The 21,245-nt window shown below is 40.9% G+C and overlaps 1 protein-coding gene across 7 annotated transcripts in view; it reads right to left on the reverse strand.

Moving 5' to 3' along the window:
* fmnl2a (formin-like 2a) overlaps positions 1–21,245 on the reverse strand; it is a 153,376-nt gene that overhangs the window by 44,108 nt on the left and 88,023 nt on the right. For all 7 annotated transcript variants that reach the window (XM_034185776.1, XM_034185773.1, XM_034185779.1 and 4 more), the window contains exons 5-6: positions 9,795–9,878; positions 7,271–7,426 (exon numbers count right to left, since the gene is read on the reverse strand). In XM_034185776.1, coding sequence (XP_034041667.1) covers positions 7,271–7,426; positions 9,795–9,878 — 240 coding nt within the window. The remainder of the gene's footprint in view (positions 1–7,270; positions 7,427–9,794; positions 9,879–21,245) is intronic.

The raw sequence follows: 21,245 nt of genomic DNA on the forward strand, positions 1-21,245 counted from the left end.
AAACAGTTCTGCGAGCAGGCTAAAGGTGTACTGATTGCTAAGATTTACACCTGTTGCCTCCACATCTATATGGTAAAATTGGTCACTGTCCACTGTATATTAATGTAATTAGTGTAAGGATTAGAAAAGGAAAACAGCCACGCAGAAACACATCACTTGCAGCACTGTTAACAGTAAGGTAAAAACTGTTCACATTTATGTTGAGCCAAGAGGGAGGACAAAGAGCAGTGTAAAAATATGGTACAAACCAGAGTTATTATAGTTTTGTTGTTTCCAATTGTTATTACTTTTGTTTTATTGTCCATGTTTGTTTTCAATTTATCTTAACAGTTCTATGATGCAGTAATGCACATTTCTTTGTGCAGAATGTACATGAATCATGAATGTTCCATGTGATGTGCTCTGATTATTTTGTCCTTGGAACAGCAGACAGTTTATGCTGGTCTATGGCACAAATGCGTTTTGATCCACCACACTTTGCCACATCTCACTTTTAAACCATGACAGCCACACAAGCCTAAGTGTTATTGTGGTTTGGAGGACATGAGCATTGGGCATGTAAACCAGAAGTGAATCAGGCGAATGCTATAGCACCAGCACTTTCATTGCATTGTGTTTCAAACAGAATTTAAAGTCAGAATACACTGAAAAGAAGCATGGTAGTTAAGTGACATCAGGAAGACTTGGCTCTAAAGAAAAAGGGAATTTTTTTTTTAAAGATTTAACTAATGGGTAATCTGAGGTTAAAAGTGGGTCAATTATAAAGTAAAAATTTTGTACATAGGTATGGTCTCACAACATATATGTCCAGTGAGGAAAATAACTATTTGAACACCCTGCGGTTTTGCAAGTTCTCCCACTTAGATAGGATATGCTGGTCGTAGTGGACATGGTGCATCTTTGACTTACTATTTGTAATGTTTAAGAATAATGTACACTCAACAAAAATATAAATGCAACACTTTTGGTTTTGCTCCCATTTTGTATGAGATGAACTCAAAGATCTAAAACTTTTTCCACATACACAATATCACCATTTCCCTCAAATATTGTTCACAAACCAGTCTAAATCTGTGATAGTGAGCACTTCTCCTTTGCTGAGCTAATCCATCCCACCTCACAGGTGTGCCATACCAAGATGCTGATTAGACACCATGATTAGTGCACAGGTGTGCCTTAGACTGTCCACAATAAAAGGCCATTCTGAAAGGTGCAGTTTTGTTTTATTGGGGGGGGGGGGGGGGGATACCAGTCAGTATCTGGTGTGACTACCATTTGCCTCATGCAGTGCAACACATCTCCTTCGCATAGAGTTGATCAGGTTATCAATTGTGGCCTGTGGAATGTTGGTCCACTCCTCTTCAATGGCTGTGCGAAGTTGCTGGATATTGGCAGGAACTGGTACACGTTGTCGTATACGCCGGTCCAGAGCATCCCAAACATGCTCAATGGGTGACATGTCCGGTGAGTATGCCAGCCATGCAAGAACTGGGACATTTTCAGCTTCCAAGAATTGTGTACAGATCCTTGCAACATGGGGCCGTGCATTATCCTGCTGCAACATGAGGTGATGTTCTTGGATGTATGTCTAAGTCTAAGTCATTCAAAATGCCATCAATAAAATGCACCTGTGTTCTTCGTCCATAACAGACGCCTGCCCATACAATAACCCCACCGCCACCATGGGCCACTCGATCCACAACATTGACATCAGAAAACCGCTCACCCACACGACGCCACACACGCTGTCTGCCATCTGCCCTGGACAGTGTGAACCGGGATTCATCCGTGAAGAGAACACCTCTCCAACATGCCAAATGCCAGCGAATGTGAGCATTTGCCCACTCAAGTCGGTTACGACGACAAACTGGAGTCAGGTCAAGACCCCGCTGAGGACGAGGAGCATGCAGATGAGCTTCCCTGAGACGGTTTCTGACAGTTTGTGCAGAAATTCTTTGGTTATGCAAACCGATTGTTTCAGCAGCTGTCCGAGTGGCTGGTCTCAGACGATCTTGGAGGTGAACATGCTGGATGTGGAGGTCCTGGGCTGGTGTGGTTACACGTGGTCTGCGGTTGTGAGGCTGGTTGGATGTACTGCCAAATTCTCTGAAACGCCTTTGGAGACGGCTTATGGTAGAGAAATGAACATTCAATACACGAGCAGCAGCTCTGGTTGACATTCCTGCTGTCAGCATACCAATTGCACGCTCCCTCAAATCTTGCGACATCTGTGGCATTGTGCTGTGTGATAAAACTGCACCTTTCAGAGTGGCCTTTTATTGTGGGCAGTCTAAGGCACACCTGTGCACTAATCATGGTGTCTAATCAGCATCTTGATATGGCACACCTGTGAGGTGGGATGGATTATCTCAGCAAAGGAGAAGTGCTCACTATCAGATTTAGACTGGTTTGTGAACAATAGTTGAGGGAAATGGTGATATTGTGTATGTGGAAAAAGTTTTAGATCTTTGAGTTCATCTCATACAAAATGGGAGCAAAACCAAAAGTGTTGCGTTTATATTTTTGTTGAGTGTAGTTTGAACCATCAGAAAATGGGAAAAATATGGTAGCACAGTTTTAATTATTTTGATGTGAAATTTGCTTTAAAATCCCAATTATTTTTATATGAGATAAAATATTTCAGTTGCACTTTTAAGAAGAGGATGTTGTTTTGTACAGTTTATAGAAATAAAGGAATATTTCCTTTATGAAGTTTAACTCTATATACAGTGAGGAAAATAAGTATTTGAACACCCTGCGATTTTGCAAGTTCTCCCACTTAGAAATCATGGAGGGGTCTGAAATTGTCATCTTAGGTGCATGTCCACTGTGAGAGACATAATCTTAAAAAAAAAAAAAAAAAATCCGTAAATCACATTGTATGATTTTTTAATAATTTAATTATATGTTACTGCTGCAAATAAGTATTTGAACACCTACCAATCAGCAAGAATTCTGGCTCACACAGACCTGTTAATTTTTCTTTAAGAAGCCCTCTTATTCTGCACTCTTTACCTGTATTAATTGCACCTGTTTGAACTTGTTACCTGTATAAAAGACACCTGTTCACACAATCTATTACACTCCAACCTGTCCACCATAGCCAAGACCAAAGAGCTGTCTAAGAACATCAGGGACAAAACTGTAGATCTGCACAAGGCAAGGAAGGGCTACAGGACAACAGGCAAACAGCTTGGTAGAAGACAACAACTGTTATGATTATTTATTAGAAAGTAGAAGAAACACAAGATGACTGTCAATCTCCCTCGGTCTGGGATTCCATGCAAGATCTCACTTTGTGTGGTAAGGATGATTCTGAGAAAGCTCAGAACTACACAGGAGGACCTGGTCAATGACCTGAAGAGAGCTGGGACCAGTCACAAAGATTATATTAGTAACACATGATGCTGTCATGGTTTAAAATCCTGCAGGGCAGCAAGGTCCCCCTGCTCAATCCAGCACATGTCCAGGCCCATTTGAAGTTCACCAGTGACCATCTGGATGATCCAGAGGAGGCATAGGACAAGGTCATGTGGTCAGATGAGACCAGAATAGAGCTTTTTGGAATCAACTCCACTTACCATGTTTAGAGGATGAGAACAACCCCAAGAAAACCATCCCAACCGTGAAGCATGTGGGTGGAAACATCATACTCTGGGGGTGCTCTTCTGCAAAGGGGACAGGACGACTGCACCGTATTGAAGGGAGGGGTGGATGGGGTCATGTATTGCAAGATTTTGGCAAACAACCTCCTTCCCTCAGTAAGATCATTGAAGATGGGTCATGGCTGGGTCTTCCAGCATGACAATGACCCCAAACACACAGCCAGGGCAACTATGGAGGGGCTCCGTAAGAAGCATTTCAAGATCCTGGAGTGGCCTGGCCAGTCTCCAGACCTAAACTCAATAGAAAATCTTTGGAGGGAGCTGAACTTTCAAATCTGAAAGATCTAGAGAAGATCTGTATGGAGGAGTGGACCAAAATCCCTGCTGCAGTGTGTGCAAACTTGGTCAAGAACTACAGGAAACGTTTGACCTCTGTAATTGCAAACAAAGGCTACTGTACCAAATATTAACATTGATTTTTGACAGGTGTTCAAATACTTATTTGGAGCAGTAACATACAAATAAATTATTTTTAAAAAAAATCATACATTGTGATTTATGGATTTTTTTTTAGATTATGTCTCTCACAGTGGACATGCACCTAAGATGAAAATTTCAGACCCCTACATGATTTCTAAGTGGGAGAACTTGTAAAATCGCAGGGTGTTCAAATACTTATTTTCCTCACTGTATATACACTCTGAGCTGTACAGACAAGTTAAACAATAGATAATTTTATTTTAGAGTAGTTTTGTAATATGTGCACTTACCAGTAAAATCAAAAAGTGTCTTAAGGCAAAAAGACGAGCATAATTTAAGCATAAACAATGCATCACCTGCATACAAATGAAATTTAGAAAATCTGATTTTGAAATTTAAATGAACAAATATGACAATTTTAAAAAGTGTTCCCACAATGCCTGTGGCAAGTGTGGTGTCCACGTTTGTGACAATGTGATGGCTTAAAAGCAACAGTTATTACACTATGCTTTACACTGCAGAGGCCACAGAGCCTGATGTTGAAAGAATCAGTACAGAGAGAAGATCAAATGGAAGTAAAGAGAAGTCCACAGTTTTAGCGTACTGGCTACAGGGAAACAAGTGCATTTTTTTTTTTTTTTTTTTTGGTAAACAAATTTAAACCAAAAAACTGCTCAATTCCCTGCCAAATGAGTTTCTGGAGGACAAGAATCAAATCAGTAAATAAATAACCTTAAAATATACGTGGATATGTGAAGTGAAGCAGTTACAACTGTCATGTAAGTACCACGTTAAATTGGAATGGAGGTCCAACTGCTCCAGAGACCTTTGTTGCACTTCAATAAAGAAAGGTCCAAAGAAAATGAGGGGAAAACAAATTCAGGTGTATATTTTGGAGGCTAGGGAAGGTTCAAAGCCTGTTAATTTTAAATCTGATATTCAGATTACAAAATGCATTCTAATTTATTCATAAACAAATGTGTACAAGACTTTTAACACCTCATCAAAGTAGCTTCTTCAGTCTTTGAAGAGTAGTGAAATGCCTTGTTGCCATGAAAATGTTAGTCATTTGGTCAGCCCATATCACTGACTTTTCAACAACAAGACTCAAAATGAGATTATACCTCACCAATGCATTTCCAAAACAACAGGAAAATACATCATCTATAAATGACATCATAACATAATGTTGAGTGCCATATTTTCCAGACTACCAACACCGGCACATACTGTAGGTCACATTTATTTTTGAAAGATATATTTCACAAGTATTCAAGAAAAAAAACATTCTCTAATAATCTGGAAAGTCCATTCAGTCACAAACTAGCCAAAAAAACATAGGCTGAACATGCTTAGTGTTGTGTTTGTCTCCACTGTACTGAAAAGATACTGAACTGTGATTTTTGTGTACAATTACTTCCCTGCTTTTTTTTTTTTAACATGCTAGTCGCTTTGGAATATAAAGTCACAGCACCTCCCAAATTAGTCTAAAAATAAGCCCCATGACTTGTAGTCTGGAAAATAAGGTACTTTGACTGTAATTCAGTGACTGTAACTATGAAACACAGGCAAGCAACTATGAATTTCTATAACTGCAGTGAGATCTTGAGACATACCATCTTATTTGAGAATACTTTGGACATCTCAATGCACTTGGTGTCCTTCAAGATGGCAATTTCAGGAACATATATACAAATGTGAATGTAAAATACAATTACTCTGTGTTGACATGATAGGAATTCAGAATTAAAGAGCATTCAACAAAATAACAGTTACTACAAATGTATCCTTATTGAAAGTTTACTGCTCTTCAGGATTTAGAGTCTTTGTACATACTAGGCTAACCTTTTCACACAAAACTCCAGTTAGGGAGCCACACAGTCAGCACAGAGGTAAGAATGATGGAAGAAGAAAAACCCCATTTGCACCAAGAAAAGGACAATTCAGTCTTAAGCGCAGGAGGGGAGGCTGGCAGTACAAATAATTCACATCCCTGACACAAACAGCAAGACATATAGACTGGGCAGAGCTAGCAAGGAGGCATAAAGTACACTGAGGAGGGGGGACTGTTTGTGTGTACATCGCGGGAGCGGGGCTTCAGGATTAGGCGCTCGCTGTGAGTCAGCGGTGCAAAGCTGAGACCTGCCTGCTGCTGAAGACTGGCAGACAGAAGAGTGGAGGACTATGGAGAACAAAAGGACACACACATATATAAAAAGTACAGTCAACCTCCCACTGATCACACCTGCACAAATTTCAGTGAGAGAAACTCACGGCGGCAGCGGTGGCAGAGGGCGTTCAGGAGGTGTGCAATTTCATATACGTGCCAACACAAATTAAATGTTTCCCAATATACCGCATTTAAATTATGAATAAATGACCACGAATGAGTGCGACAGCTGGGTTCTTCCCCTTATTTGACATTTCCAGATTTATAGGCAAAAACACTGGTGCAAGCTACAACGAACAGCTCAGGAATGTAAACATTCACCATCAGTGTTTCTGCTAAACAGTCACAAAGAGACTTTGCTTTATTTTACACGTTTGAGCTAATATACACAACGGCATTATATAGCTTCAGTGTGTGTGTGTGTGTGTGGAATATGTTTCAGTTTCCCAAACTGCAACGTTACATGCATTATGACATTTAATAAACTGGTTCAACAATCATTCAAGTGTGAATTAAATTAATCTTGGTCATCTTAAAGCTGAGTGAATAGTGTGCTTTGTCTCCTATTTTCTCTTCTGTTAAAAAAAAAAAAAAAAAAAGGCCTTTGAGGCCACAAACCTTGTGGAGGGCGAGTTTAGCTCCAAAACATCAACAGAATGACAAGGATTAGAAATGTTAAATCCCCTAAATTAATGGGATTTGTGTTTCAGGTCACATATTAAAATGGTTATATGAACCATTCTGTCACCATGTTTGAAAGAACCATGCAAAACGAGCGTGAGCTGTGATATCGTACTTCCAAAACCACAGAAAAATTCCACCTGCTGCAGAATTGTACCTTAAGCCATTTAAAGTCTCGCAACAGACCTCATGACCTGAAACACATCATATGAAATGTGTGACTTCTCTCAGCAGATACATTCATGCAGTCAAATACCACATAACAAAAAACATGAGCTAAAGTCAGCATCACAAAAATACACACGGTCTTTTTAAGAGTCAGTGGTGGCCGTACCGTAATGTGGAATGTCGCCCAGCACGGGTGATGCTGTTCCCAGTGATGGGAGGTGATAAGGTGCTGCTACCGTGTAGGTCTTCTATCGAGCGGCTCCATGGTTTAGATTTATCCAACACAGCCTCTGAGTTGTTCTCCACGCAGTCCCCATCAAATCTGCAGAAACAACACATGCAGTCTCTCACTACAGAGAGGTTTTTATTTTTATTTTTCCCTGGCTGCCCCTGGTTGCTTGAGGTTGCCGGATCTCCTTCCTGATGAAACTCCAGTTCTACATGGAGAGACATTCTCACAGCACTTGGTGTTCCCAAGTGGTCTCCCAGCCAACCACTAACCTTCTCTGCTTAACGTCTGAGACCTGATGGTGTGCTCAGACTAAACATCAACATTTCAGTATAACTTAAACCACACATCTTGGATAATGCTGCATGTTGACCTCTGTCAGCTAGACACCTGAAAAAGAAATCTTTAAAGAAATTTGGGAGTGATGTCAGCCTTGGGTTAGTAAGTAGTTGATATTTGAGAGTTGAAACAGATATGGGATCATATTTATACAATATCCCCTGTTGATTTCACTGTTATTTACACTTTAAAATTAAATTGAAACAACCGCTGGACCTCATGCCTTCCAGTCAACTGAAGACAAGAAAGTCCTGTATAGGCCCTGAAGCTCATTGGTGAAAGTGCTTATTTTGTAGTGTGAAGCAGATAAGGGTGTACAACTCCCCTGGACAGGACAGCAGTCTATCACAGGTCATTCCAAGGTAAGGCCAGTACCAGTAAGGGTAGGTTGGGACCACGCAGATGACGTGTCTTGTCCAACGACACAGATATTTAATGTGACCTGGACTATCCATGTCTGCATATTGACAGTTCAACTCCTTAACTTACTGATCTACCTGCTCTGCTATTACATAGTTGACAATGATGCTAATATTTAATATGACACACTGAATATCTGGCACATCTGGTGCGTGTGTGTGTGTGTGTGTGTGTGTGAGCGCGCGTGCGCACGCACACGTGCTGAGAAAATAATGCACATATAACACATGAGCTGAAGGACACTGTTGCATCAATGTTTTTATCAGGACTGCACTCAAAGGCGTTAGCAACTTCTGAATTAAAAAAAAGTGAGAAATTCCCCTGACTTGTTTGTTGGCACAACAGGCACACAGCATTTAAAAACAAACTATGGCTGCTTTGATATTTAGTTGTAGAGCAAGATGTCACTCCAAGGTCTGTTGCTGTGGCACTAAGTTGGACCTGAAGACTAAAAAATTATAAAAGACAGAGAAATTATGAGCATCTGTTGGCATTTGTGGGCAGCACAGTGGCTTAGTGGTTAGCACTGTTGCCTCACAGAAAAGAGGTCATGGGATCGATTCCCACCTGTGGATTTTCTGTGCGGAGTTTGCATGTTCTCCCCGTATTTGCGTGGGTTCCCTTCGGGTGCTCCGGCTTCCTCCCACATTCAAACACATGCAGGTTTGGTGGATTGGAAACCTTGAATTGTCCATAGGTGTGCCTCACACCCTATGACTGCTGGGATAGGCCCCAGTGCCCCCGTGACCCTTAATTAGAGTGAGTAAGTGAGTGTTGGCATTTGATTGCTGCCACACTGTGTCTCAAAATGAGATATAGATTCTTACATGACTCATGCACTGACCTGACTAATTCACAGAACCAACTAAAACCATTTAAATGATCTAAAATTTATCTGTCTGTCCATTTATGTTTCTGTGGATGTTTTGCCACATCTCACTGGTTGTACGGGTCTTAATCTTACTGTCACATTTTGCAAATAAAACATTACAGAGACAACAGCCGTAACCAGCCAAATTGACCCACTACTCAGATCTCAGTAAGAACTGAAGCTGGAGAGCAGATCTTGGCTTGAGACATCATGGATCATGAATGATAGGAAAAAATAATTATTGGTTAATAAAAGCTGTCAGGGCTGAAAATATTTCACCTCCAGAATGTCAAGGGATAATAATAAAACACGTCCTGGTACAGACATGAATGATAATCTAAAGGCTCATGTTGTGTTGTACTTGGCAAAAATTTTGGAAAGAGGTCTTGGTTATACTCCACATACCTGGTATGAGCTACTTCAGTTTCTCAAACAGCCCTATTCTTGACTTCTGCATTGCTGCTGTGGTATAGTAATAAGGACAAATGCTATTTTTTGGATAATCATTCATAATGTGCACATACCGTAAAAACACACATTAAACTGAGGCCGATGAGCAAATGTTTCACGGTATGGGACTTTGGACCTGAACAGGGACCTTGTAACTGACTAATAATCACACCACCCATCTATGAATAGAAGCCTATTATTGCTATAATGCTACAAGCCACTGTGGCCAAGTGACTCAGTGTTTCTGATGACCAGGCAGCGGTGGTGCTGGTGGTGAATAGTGATGCATCGACAACTACGTAGAATAGCAGTATTGTGTTGGACGCCTGTGTTGTACATAGACCACAGTGATGGTGAGTGAAAGAACTGTTAGTGACTTACGTGACAGCATACTGTGCAAAAGAGAGATACTCCACCAGCACGTCCAGGCCTTTGTTCTCCTCATTTAAGAACTCTCGTACCCACCTGAGAGAAAGAGGGAGAAAACGGGTTTGGCTCAACAAGTGTCCACACGGTATGAGCTGCATTTATGGGAAACAATTTAAGAAGCAATGGCAGAGATTTGACATTTACACATGAGATTTAGTCACAGAGAATTCCTATATTAGTCTCTGCCCATGTGTTTCAGATACCGTGTCATTACGTGTAGTCACGCCTGTGCCTCTCCTTGGCGCTCTCCATGCCGTGTTGGGGCACAGGTTTCTAAACAAGTCAACACCTGAGCCATATGCAACTCATGCATTTTGTTATTTAGTAATCAGTAACCGTACAGGAGAGAATAATATACTTTTAAACTGTCCTGGTGGATTTTCACAACAACCAGAGAGACAAGTGTCCTTTTTAATCAAGAGGGGGTTGGTTCTCTTATGCCTTTTTTCCCCATATAGCGCATGTGTACGTAGCCTTGACATCCATTTAAACATTCACTTCTATGGATGCCTCCATGATGTCCGAGAAAGTGCAAAGCTCCTCCTTCCTTTTTTTTTTTTAGCCCAAAATTTGTCTAAAGTGTGCAAATTTTTTTTTAATTTTTCATTGGATTTTGGAAATAATGTACATGTGTTGTGTGACAGGAAGCTAGCTTGGGGAAGCTTATCAAGTTTTGAAAAGTTAACAAACTAGCTCCATTTCAACTGCTTGACTGTCAAAGTGTAGTTGGACATGTATAAAGAAAATAGTTTAGTGACTTTTAACACATTGTGAATCTATATATTAAAAGTGGCCTCTGTGTGCATGTATGTGTGTGTGCATGTTTGGCTTTGATCATGGAGAAACTGGGTAGAGCTGACATTTGCCGTCAAGGATGAACGCCACCAAAATGGAAAAATGATAGGGCTAATATTTTTGGAGAAACTACGGATATTAGCCAACAACAGTGAACAAAGGACATTGATAATTACATTCTGAACTCACACGCCATTCCAAATCATTACAGAAACTTTGCATAATTTGCTACCATCACTGAAAAAATGTCAGCTACTTATTTTTATGAACACTACCCAATCTAGAGCCTGTGGATCCCCACAGGCAACGCTCTAGTATTCATTAATTTTTTGCAAGGTACGGAGTCAAATTTGTAGCCTCTTGTGTTTGTCTCTATAGTGTTCTGTGTACATATAAAAAAGGAAAAAGTAGTTTCTCATAGTTGCTGTGATCTCCATAAAGAAATATATTTCATTGCATTGACCACTAGATGGCACATCGCATATGTTACGGACACATACATGTGGAAACAAGGCATTATCATCTCTCACTGCTGCAAAGCTGGAGCTGTAGAAATTAGCTCAAACCATGTGTACAGATTATAAATGGGCTGCATTTTATATAGTGCTTTTCCATCTTTTACCTACATTCAAAGTGTATTACAACAATGCCTAACATTCGCCCATTCACACACACTTGCACACTGATTACAAAGTGCTCCATGCAACTAGGACTAAGGAGGATTAAGTACTTTGCAGCTATCACCATGTTCAGACTGCCAGTGTGTTTTGCTAAATCTGAACCACACTGCACGTCCTGTTAGACACGCGCATTCTCCCATGTTTCTGTATTTACATCCAGAAACATTTCATATGCTGCTCAAACTGATAAAGCCTTTTATTCCACAGTCTGCATATTCTGTGACCGTTTACAGACATGAAATTTACAGCACACATTCACTTTGGGCTTTTGTGTGCATGTGTCAGCCCCCCCCTTTTTTTAATTGCTGTTAGATGGCCTTTGTTTGTTTTTAGCCTCCATATTCTGTGAACCACAGAGCTGTGTGTGATTAACTGCAGCATTTGAAACAGCTAATCGTACAGCTGGACAGCAATCGTAACTGTTTCCATGAGTGTGATGTTTCATTACTATAGCAACCAAGTGGATAAGAAGGCAAAGAAGATTGCCACACAGTCACACACATCAGATCTGGTCACTTGGTATATATAATGTGGACAGTAGGAGTGTAATGGATCACAGTTGCTCAATGGTGCATATGTTGTTGTTTTGTTTTTTGTTGTTTTGTTTTGGTGTTTTGTTTGTTTGTGTTTTGTTTTGGGGTTTTTTTTTTTGCTGATCCAAAAGTGACCTGAGGCTTCTGTGATACCCCTAGAGGACAGTCAATCAGTGAGATCAGATATATAATAAACCTGATTTGAATTGGCAGTTTGAACAAAGCCTAAGGAAACCTTTGTGATTTTACTGCCTGACTGGGAACTGAACTGAAGAGCTGCTGGTCACAAGCCTGGCAGTTTAACCATGAGGTCATCACCACTTCATTGCAAAACCTTACTTCAGAGGGCACGGAGCTTGACCTACTTTTTCTGGATCAAATCCAGGGCAACGTGTCAAAATAGGCCAGCCATGTAGGCATCTACGGTGTTTGTATGGCAATTACTCAGCACTGAATCCTCACAGTCCACAAGTATTTGTTCAAATCACAACCCTCTCACCTGACTTCAGCAGGTGCTGACCTAGACTTTACTTTTCTGGCTCAAGGTCAATGTGTAAAAAAAAAAAAAAAAAAAAAAAAAAAATCAGGCTTCATGGTTACAATAAATACACCTTTTGTTAAAGGAGTAAAATACTAGCTAAATCAAATATCTGGTAGTCTGAAGGACTACAAGACAAAATCCATAATTTGGATTATTGTGTTGTAAACAATGTTTTAAAAATAACCTAATTTTAATATGTCAGTAAGTGCCAGAACACCTGTCGTCCTCCTCTGTAGTACCAGTTCAGCAGGAGCCACTGGTCTGTTTGAATATTGTACTGAGTTCTCCCACAACAAAATACTTGCTCCAAATATTGCACTCTGAAAGGTTGGATTGCTGTATGGCAGTGTTACAGCGTTACTTAAGTTAGTGATAAATGCTACAGAACTCAACCTGCAGGTTTTGGAGCATATAGTGGTGTTGCTGCTGCATCCGCCACATCAAAGTGTCTCGGTTATTTGTATCAAAAGATGTGGAAAGATCGCTGTAATTATCTTTTATCTGTCAAAATCTTTGTGATGTGAATTTAAATAAATAAATATAACCCTATACATGCTGTGGGTTTACCAAACTGTGGTTTACTGAATTTCTGATTATTTATCTTTGCTCTGTCAATTTTCCAATCCTTTGCGAAGAAGAACTTTAAAAACCCACTGAGCGGGCTTTAAAGGAGTAAACAACTTGCATGCATGCTTGCAAAAGTCAACAAACATGCACCTGTGAACAGAATTTCCGTTTCTTACCACCTTAAACACCTAAGCACATTACGTTTTTAACTGTGGTGAAGGAAAACCTCCAGAATGATGAAAATCCTGTTCTCACCTTCCTCACGGCCACTGAAGTTTGCCTCACACACTGCACTCACCATGCTTTCATTCTTTATTCTGCACAGAGAAGCCAAGTTTGCAACAGGAAAGCCAACGCTACATTCACCATGTCCCACAAATCTCCATATTTAAAAGTAAGGAGGGGGTGACTCGTTTTTATATAAAGCCGCATACAAAAGGTGCTGAGTCTATTTATTGCAGCTTCACCAGGCCTGATTGCAGTGTGGAGAGAAATTTGTAGAGCATAACCGTAATGACACCCAGCCTGGCCTTGAATGGTATTATGCTGATGATGATTTAAAGGGTAAAGTTCCTTAAAATCACAGTTGGTGCTTGTTTATTAGCTCTCCTGTGGTGTAACTACATGGACGAAAGCAAGACTAATGACAGCGTCCAGTGAAGCAGTGCATGGTGAGGCTTGTCTTGTTTTTTTTTTTAAAGGCTTGGAGGCGTGGCCTTGTTGGGACACATGGTAATCATTACCACAGGACACCAACAATCCTCCCATTCACCACATGTTGTTGACCTCTGAGCAACATGTGAGGAGCAGGCAGAAGGGGAGCTACACTTAGCATCAGCAGTGCTTGTCCCGGCACAATCTGCCTATTATATGCAGCCTACATGTTTGATAAATATCACAATCACCTCTGAAAAGGACTAATTATTCAACGTGTCAGAGCTGGTGACATCGTGCCCTCTCCTCCGTTCCTACCAGTACCATCTCACTGTCTGTCCCTGCTTCACTGTCTGAGCTACAGGTCCATATATATTTATATTTGGATGTTGACACAGTTTCTGATATTTTAGCTTTCTGTCACAGCACATTAAGCACTGAATGCAAATAATTATCGAGTTTGAATTGCAGACTTAATGTCAGCTTTAATTTGACGGTAATTATTTATTATACAAGGTATATTACTCATGTTTTTGACTCCAGTGACCTCTGCCCTTGCCAGCACAATTCTGGAATCCCCTTAAGTGTGTGACACATTTGGTGAAAATCAAGTAAAAACCAGTTTTCTTGATGTTTACCAAAATTACTTCTTTAAGGTCAACCTTTGGGTCAAAATCCACTGACAGGGCTGAGGAGGAGTAGAACAACAGACAGACAGGCAGCATAAACCTTGGCTCCAGTGGTTGATCTTGAAGGCCAATTCCCAAACCCACCAACAAATGTGTACCAAGAGTGGCATAAATCAGAGTAGAGACAGAGTGGTGATCCTTGGTAAAACACATGTATATGTTGATGTCTATTCATAATGTAATGTGATGATTTGTTATGATTCTGGCTAGTTCAGGCACAAAACCTGTCAAGGCAGACAAACTGAGTACAACTGGAAGGCCAGTCAAGCGAGCAGTGATGCCACTCCAAGATAAAAATGGTTGTTAAAAAAAGACAGGGGCAAAAAACAAGAGGAGGAGAAGGTTGCAAAGCTCCCTAAATTAGATTCCTTTGAATTTTTTTACAAAGTCGCCAGCCCACGGCTGAGTGCACCACAGCCTAGTAGTTGGACATTATGAGCTCCATTGAAGATTTTACCCAAAGAAAGCCATACTTTTTGCCACTGATATGTCCCTGACCATTCTAGATGTATTCTAGCATCATAAATAAAACTGAGATAATCCTGAGAAAAGAACACCTCAAATAATCGTCACTGCAATGCTCATGGCGAAACCTGCTGTAATTATGGTCCCTTCTGGTCTTGTCAAGAACAAAATCTGAATTGCGTTTGGGGGCATGAGAAGTCTCACATATTTAAAAAGCAAAAATTTGTACACGAGTTGGTAAAAAATTGCAAATAAAGATTCTGGGTGCATGAAGTAGAAGAAAATAGAGATCTATGCAGCAATGTATTGGTGGTAACGTGCATGTGTGAGTGAATGAATGAGAGAGATCTGGTGAAAAATTGTCAACCTAAATTATCAACAACCCTCTGTGATGTTTACTGCCTACAGGACAGACACAGCGTTCAACAACATTAAATAAGGCCTACAAACCAAACCAGATAATTTGTTAACTGTGACCCTTTTGATCCCTTTTATTGTACCCCTTTGATCATTTTTTTGCAAAGGGGGAGTGTTCATTGAAGTATCCACTTTATATACAGAGGGCACTACTCAGCATCAACCATTATCTACAAAGTAGTGCGAGTGCTAATTACATTTTTCTGTGAGGGGTTTCACCTGTTAGAATGAATGATACTGTAAAATCCACCCTAAAAGATCAATCATGTGCTCCGTCTAGTGACACCCAGCCTTTAAAACCTGACAAAGGCCAAGGCTGAAACTCCGCTTGTCATAGCACATATCTGCTCCATAGTAACGCTGCAAACTAGGGCCCAGAATGTTGACATTCCACTGGTGGAATGAGCACCGACTCCCAGAATGAGCAGCATACTTGTATAGTAAGTTATAATTACTTTCAGTCTTTATCTGCAGGGAGATAACCAAGTACACAACTTCCTCCAGAGACAGTTTGACCAATCAACTGACTCCTGTCTTTTTGTTCTTGAGTATTTTCTGGAGCCTTGGTTCCCAACCTGGGGTCCCAGTAGCAAAATTCACAGGAGGTGCACGAGGTCATGTCGACTTTGACATTATCAAGAATTAGAAGTAGGGATGGGTATCAATAAGATTTTATCGATATCGATACCATTATCGATTCCGCTTATCGATTCCCTTATCGATACCTCTTGTGAATTTTTTTGTGTACTAAAAGTAGGCTTTACAGGTTTTCTCAGCCAGCGGGTTAAAGAGCTTTATCTTATCGTGCACCCGCTCTGTGGAATGGTCTTCCTGCGACCATGAGGTAGTCAGAGTCCGTGGACATTTTTAAGTCAAGACTTAAAGCCTATTTTTCATTCTCTTTCTTATGAATAGTTTTTATTTTTTAATCTGTTTTATTGTTTTACTTCTGTTTTTAATTATGTATGTGAATTTTTAAATGTTTATTTATTTATTTTAATTTTTTACGTTGAACTGTTCTATGTGAGGCGCCTTGAGATAGCTTTTGTTGTGATTTAGAGCTTTATAAGCTGATTAAATTGAATTTAAATTGAACAACATTTTATTGAGTCTCAAAGTAAATAAATATGAAACTGGTCACTGGATCCTTAAACTCTGGACATAATAAACTCTACATGGTGGATCCTTGATCTCTGGACATAGATATAAATAAACAAAATCTGTAGTTTTTGTCAAAAGCATTTCCTTTCAGACATTATTGCCATTAACGTCTTTCCATATATCTGAGCTGAGCTCTTGCAGCTGGCTGTGCTGCACGTCAAAATATAATTTATAAAGAATACAGGACATCTCATTTTGGGAGGAAAAAACTTTTTAGTCGATTGTAGTTTCTTGTCTGTATTACAACATTTGTAAGAGGTGTCATTTTATTTAAAGCAGCAATTCGTTTTGAAGTTATTAATTCCAACCGGACTCTGTCTCTGCCGTGCAGCGTTTGGAGCTATGCCAACGGAACAGAGGATGATTCTTGTTTCTTGACTGCAACAAGACAAGAGTCCCAGTTAGTGACTTTAATCCATACAAAAGTGACTCAAGATATTTTAATGGCTTTGAGAGGGGTTAAGAAGCAGACTTGCCGTTTCTGAAGAGCAGCGAATCAAAGAACCAACGAGCTAGTGGATCTAAGCATTGCTTCAATGGTTCACGCTTCAAACTGGTGTCGCGCTGCAGAAACGGTTGATTGCAGAGCCGCTGCAGGGTCTGTAATCAATGTAGAGGAATGATCATTTTCCCGACAAACACCCTCAAAAACAATGGCTGCTCTAAAGGACCGATAAGGGAATCGTTAAGTAAAAAGACTATTGATATCGGAGGATCAAATAATTTCTTAACGATACTCAAAAAGAACCGGTTCTCGATACCCAACCCTAATTAGAAGCGCACATGTTAAAGTCATATGCTCAACCTGTCTTAGATACAAGTGGGAGGGGCTCCAAGGACAAAAAGTTGGGAACTGCTGTAGAGCACTGGATTCTTCTTCAACTGCTCTGTTTCAAGAGACTAAACTTAATTATATAGTCACTCTGAATCAACCAGTAGTTAGTTTAATTAACTTCTCCACCCTGAACTTCATTATATAGATTTTTATGCAAGTCTGTGAACATATAGTTTTATTGTACCCATTTGGTAAATGCGGCAGGACGGTGGATTAGTGGTTAGCACTGTTGCCTCACGGCAACAAGGTCATGAAATTGACTGGGAAGACTGGCGTCCTGTCCAGGATGTAGCCCACCTCACACCCTATGGCTGCTGAGATAGGCTCCGGTACCCCCTCCCACCCCCCGGTCCCTTAATTGGAGTAAGTGGGTATAGAAAAAGAAAGGATGGATGGCTTCAGTAAATACCACATATTTTTGTAAATATGTAATTATATCTGAAAAGAATAAGTCCCTCCGATAGACTGGCGTCCTGTCCAGGGTGTGCCCCACCTCACACCTCACACCCTATGGCTGCTGAGATAGGCTCCAGCACCCCCCCCCCCCCCCCCCCCCCCCCATAATTGGAGTAAGTGGGTATAGAAAATGGATGGATGGATGGATTCAGTAAATATCAAATATTATTTACTTTGTAAATATTTAATTATATCTGAAAAGAATAAGTCCCTCCGATAGACTGCCGTCCTGTCCAGGGTGTACTCTGACCCATGCCCTAAGACTGCTGGGATAGGCTCCAGCTTCATACTTTGACTTTTTTGTAACTTTGTCATGCATACCAGTTGATTCTAAGTATTTTATTGATCAATATGAGCTTTTGATGAAATCTCTAGCCACAATGGTAGCACAGATATTAGGGTACAAAGGGAAAGGAAAAACTCCCTCAAGCATTTCTGATTATAAGAAGAAACCTGAAGCAGATCAGACTCAGTGGGGTTATCTGCTTTGTCCATACTAAAAATAAAAAATAAATAAAGGGAGAATTGGCAAGTCAGTGTTTGTAGTATTTACAGATTTATTCTTATGCACAGTTTTTGTTAAACAACTAACAATAATAAACTACTAAAAACATGCTAAAGGGCAATACCTTCTAGTCCACCTGGTGCAGAAGTTCAAATGGTGGAGCTAAGTCCCAAGGAAGGATGAAAGGCTTTGATGCTTGGAAGAACTCCATTCTTAAAGTGACACACAAGAGGGTGTTGACCCACAGAAACACCCGCAAAGCCTACATGACACACTGAAATACTAGACCTTATTTGTTAATAAGGACTTACCCTTATCTTACAACCCCTGAAGGAATGACAGGATCACAGTTACCACTGCAATGAGAGAACTTGTGATGTTTCACACCCTCCTCAAACATGTGTCACTTGCCCTCATACAGAGACCTTGTATATGGCAGTCCTGTACTCTGAATGATGACAATGACACTGTGAGCAAACATAAGTTCTTTATGGTTGAAGCCCATAAAATGAGGTGTAGTCTCAGTGTAGTAGAAGAGAACAGGGCTAAGTCCAGAAGAGTGGGTAATTTCTGCAATCCAGTGACTCCTCAGCCACACTGGAGCCTTCAATATTAATCGTAGACAGTGTAGCTTCACCCTTGCCAGCGTGGGATAAATCTGGACCAACAGGGACAAAGTGTTGATCAATGTGCCAGTGCATGCAAACCCATTCCACTCTGTGGAGCGCCGGCCCTTCAGAGAAAGACATCAGACCCTGAGCATTCTCCCTTGAGATGAAAAGATTGACTTGGGTTTGGCCAAAGTTCACCCAAATCACCTCACCACCTGAGGCTGGAGTCTAGTCTCCATAATGAGGTTTGCCTCTTGATAGCATCTTTGCTCCCTGACTGAGGATCCCTGGAATGCAAGAAACCCTCAGTGACAGCAAGTAAAAAGCTGCTCAAGAAGATCAGATTGCAAACCCACCTGTGCATCAAACCAAAGCCAACTCCCACATCTGTTGATATCAGCCATTAGGCCCCATTAAAAACAAAACAAAAAAACATTACTTTATCATCCCTACCTGCATGCCAAAATCAAGGAGCATTAAAAAAAAAAAAAAAGGATTTTTATTTTGGCAAATTTCATTGACGGTGGTACAGCTGGTGCCACCACCAAGAACTGCACGTCCACTAGATGCCGAGTGTGCTTTGGCCAAAGCCGGTCACTTACAACCACAGTCAGTTGCTCCGTGTCACTCACACACAGTATACAGTACATGTTTATCATGCTACTAGTGTGCAGTACACTGACTGTATTCAACATGGAAGTGAGATTTATTCTAAAAATATCTGATATTTTCAGTTCCTCACTCAGTATGCAGGTCCTGTATGTGTCGTTTTTCAAGTCTGACATGACACTGTATGTACCTGTTTCTCAGAGAAAAATAGGGGCCTGACAGTCGTACTGTCTGTTCTCATTACTAGTATGTGGTGGTGTCTTATCTGTGGTAGCTAATGTTTGCAAACCTGAAACACTACTAGTTTATGTGAGCAGGCCTCTGGTGAAGGTCCCGCCTTACCATCACAATCACATTTCATTAGAAAGGGATATGTAGACACATGAATATTTCCAAGTTACTAAACATGTCTTAGGGCCCCTTTACACACAACACAAAGGGCGAAAGAAGCAAAAACTGTCTGAAAAAGAGTGATAAAAACCAATTTGGCGAACCACGAAAAATTCCACCTGCTGTCGGGAGGGACACACAGACAGGAGTGAACGATCCCGCGGTGACAGTTTCATGCACAAAACAATGCGAGGATGTACACTGCACTCAGACAGCAGCAGCAATTACATGCTGGACATACACTCAACAAAAATATAAACCCAACACTTTTGGTTTTGCTCCCATTTTGTATGAGATGAACTCAAAGATCTAAAACTTTTTCCACATACACAATATCACCATTTCCCTCAAATATTGTTCACAAACCAGTCTAAATCTGTGATAGTGAGCACTTCTCCTTTGCTGAGATAATCCATCCCACCTCACAGGTGTGCCATATCAAGATGCTGATTAGACACCATGATTAGTGCACAGGTGTGCCTTAGACTGTCCACAATAAAAGGCCACTCTGAAAGGTGGAGTTTTGTTTTAACAGACACCTGCCCATACCATAACCCCACCGCCACCATGGGCCACTCAATCCACAACAATGACATCAGAATACCGCTCACCCACACGACGCCACACACGCTGTCTGCAATCTGCCCTGGACAGTGTGAACCGGGATTCATCCGTGAAGAGAACACCTCGCCAACGTGCCAAACGCCAGCGAATGTGAGCATTTGCCCACTCAAGTCGGTTACGACGACGAACTGGAGTCAGGTAGAGACCCCGATGAGGACGACGAGCATGCAGATGCGCTTCCCTGAGACGGTTTGACAGTTTGTGCAGAAATTCTTTGGTTATGCAAACCGATTGTTTCAGCAGCTGTCCGGGTGGCTGGTCTCAGACGATCTTGGAGGTGAACATGCTGGATGTGGAGGTCCTGGGCTGGTGTGGTTACACGTGGTCTGCGGTTGTGAGGCTGGTTGGATGTACTGCCAAATTCTCTGAAACGCCTTTGGAGACGGCTTATGGTAGAGAAATGAACATTCAATACACGAGCAACAGCTCTGGTTGACATTCCTGCTGTCAGCATGCCAATTGCACGCTCCGTCAAATCTTGCGACATCTGTGGCATTGTGCTGTGTGATAAAACTGCACCTTTCAGAGTGGCTTTTTATTGTGGGCAGTCTAAGGCACACCTGTGCACTAATCATGGTGTCTAATCAGCATCTTGATATGGTACACCTGAGAGGTGGGATGGATTACCTCAGCAAAGGAGAAGTGCTCACTATCACAGATTTAGACTGGTTTGTGAACAATATTTGAGGGAAATGGTGATATTGTGTATGTGGAAAAAGTTTTAGATCTTTGAGTTCATCTCATACAAAATGGGAGCAAAACCAAAAGTGTTGCATTTATATTTTTGTTAGGTGTATTTATGCTGTGCATCAACGGAAATGTGAAAGCACAAAATAATGTGCAGAGAATATCATCAGAACAATGAATGTAC

This window comes from Thalassophryne amazonica, chromosome 14 (assembly GCF_902500255.1).
Source record: "Thalassophryne amazonica chromosome 14, fThaAma1.1, whole genome shotgun sequence".
Taxonomy (NCBI): Eukaryota; Metazoa; Chordata; class Actinopteri; order Batrachoidiformes; family Batrachoididae; genus Thalassophryne; species Thalassophryne amazonica.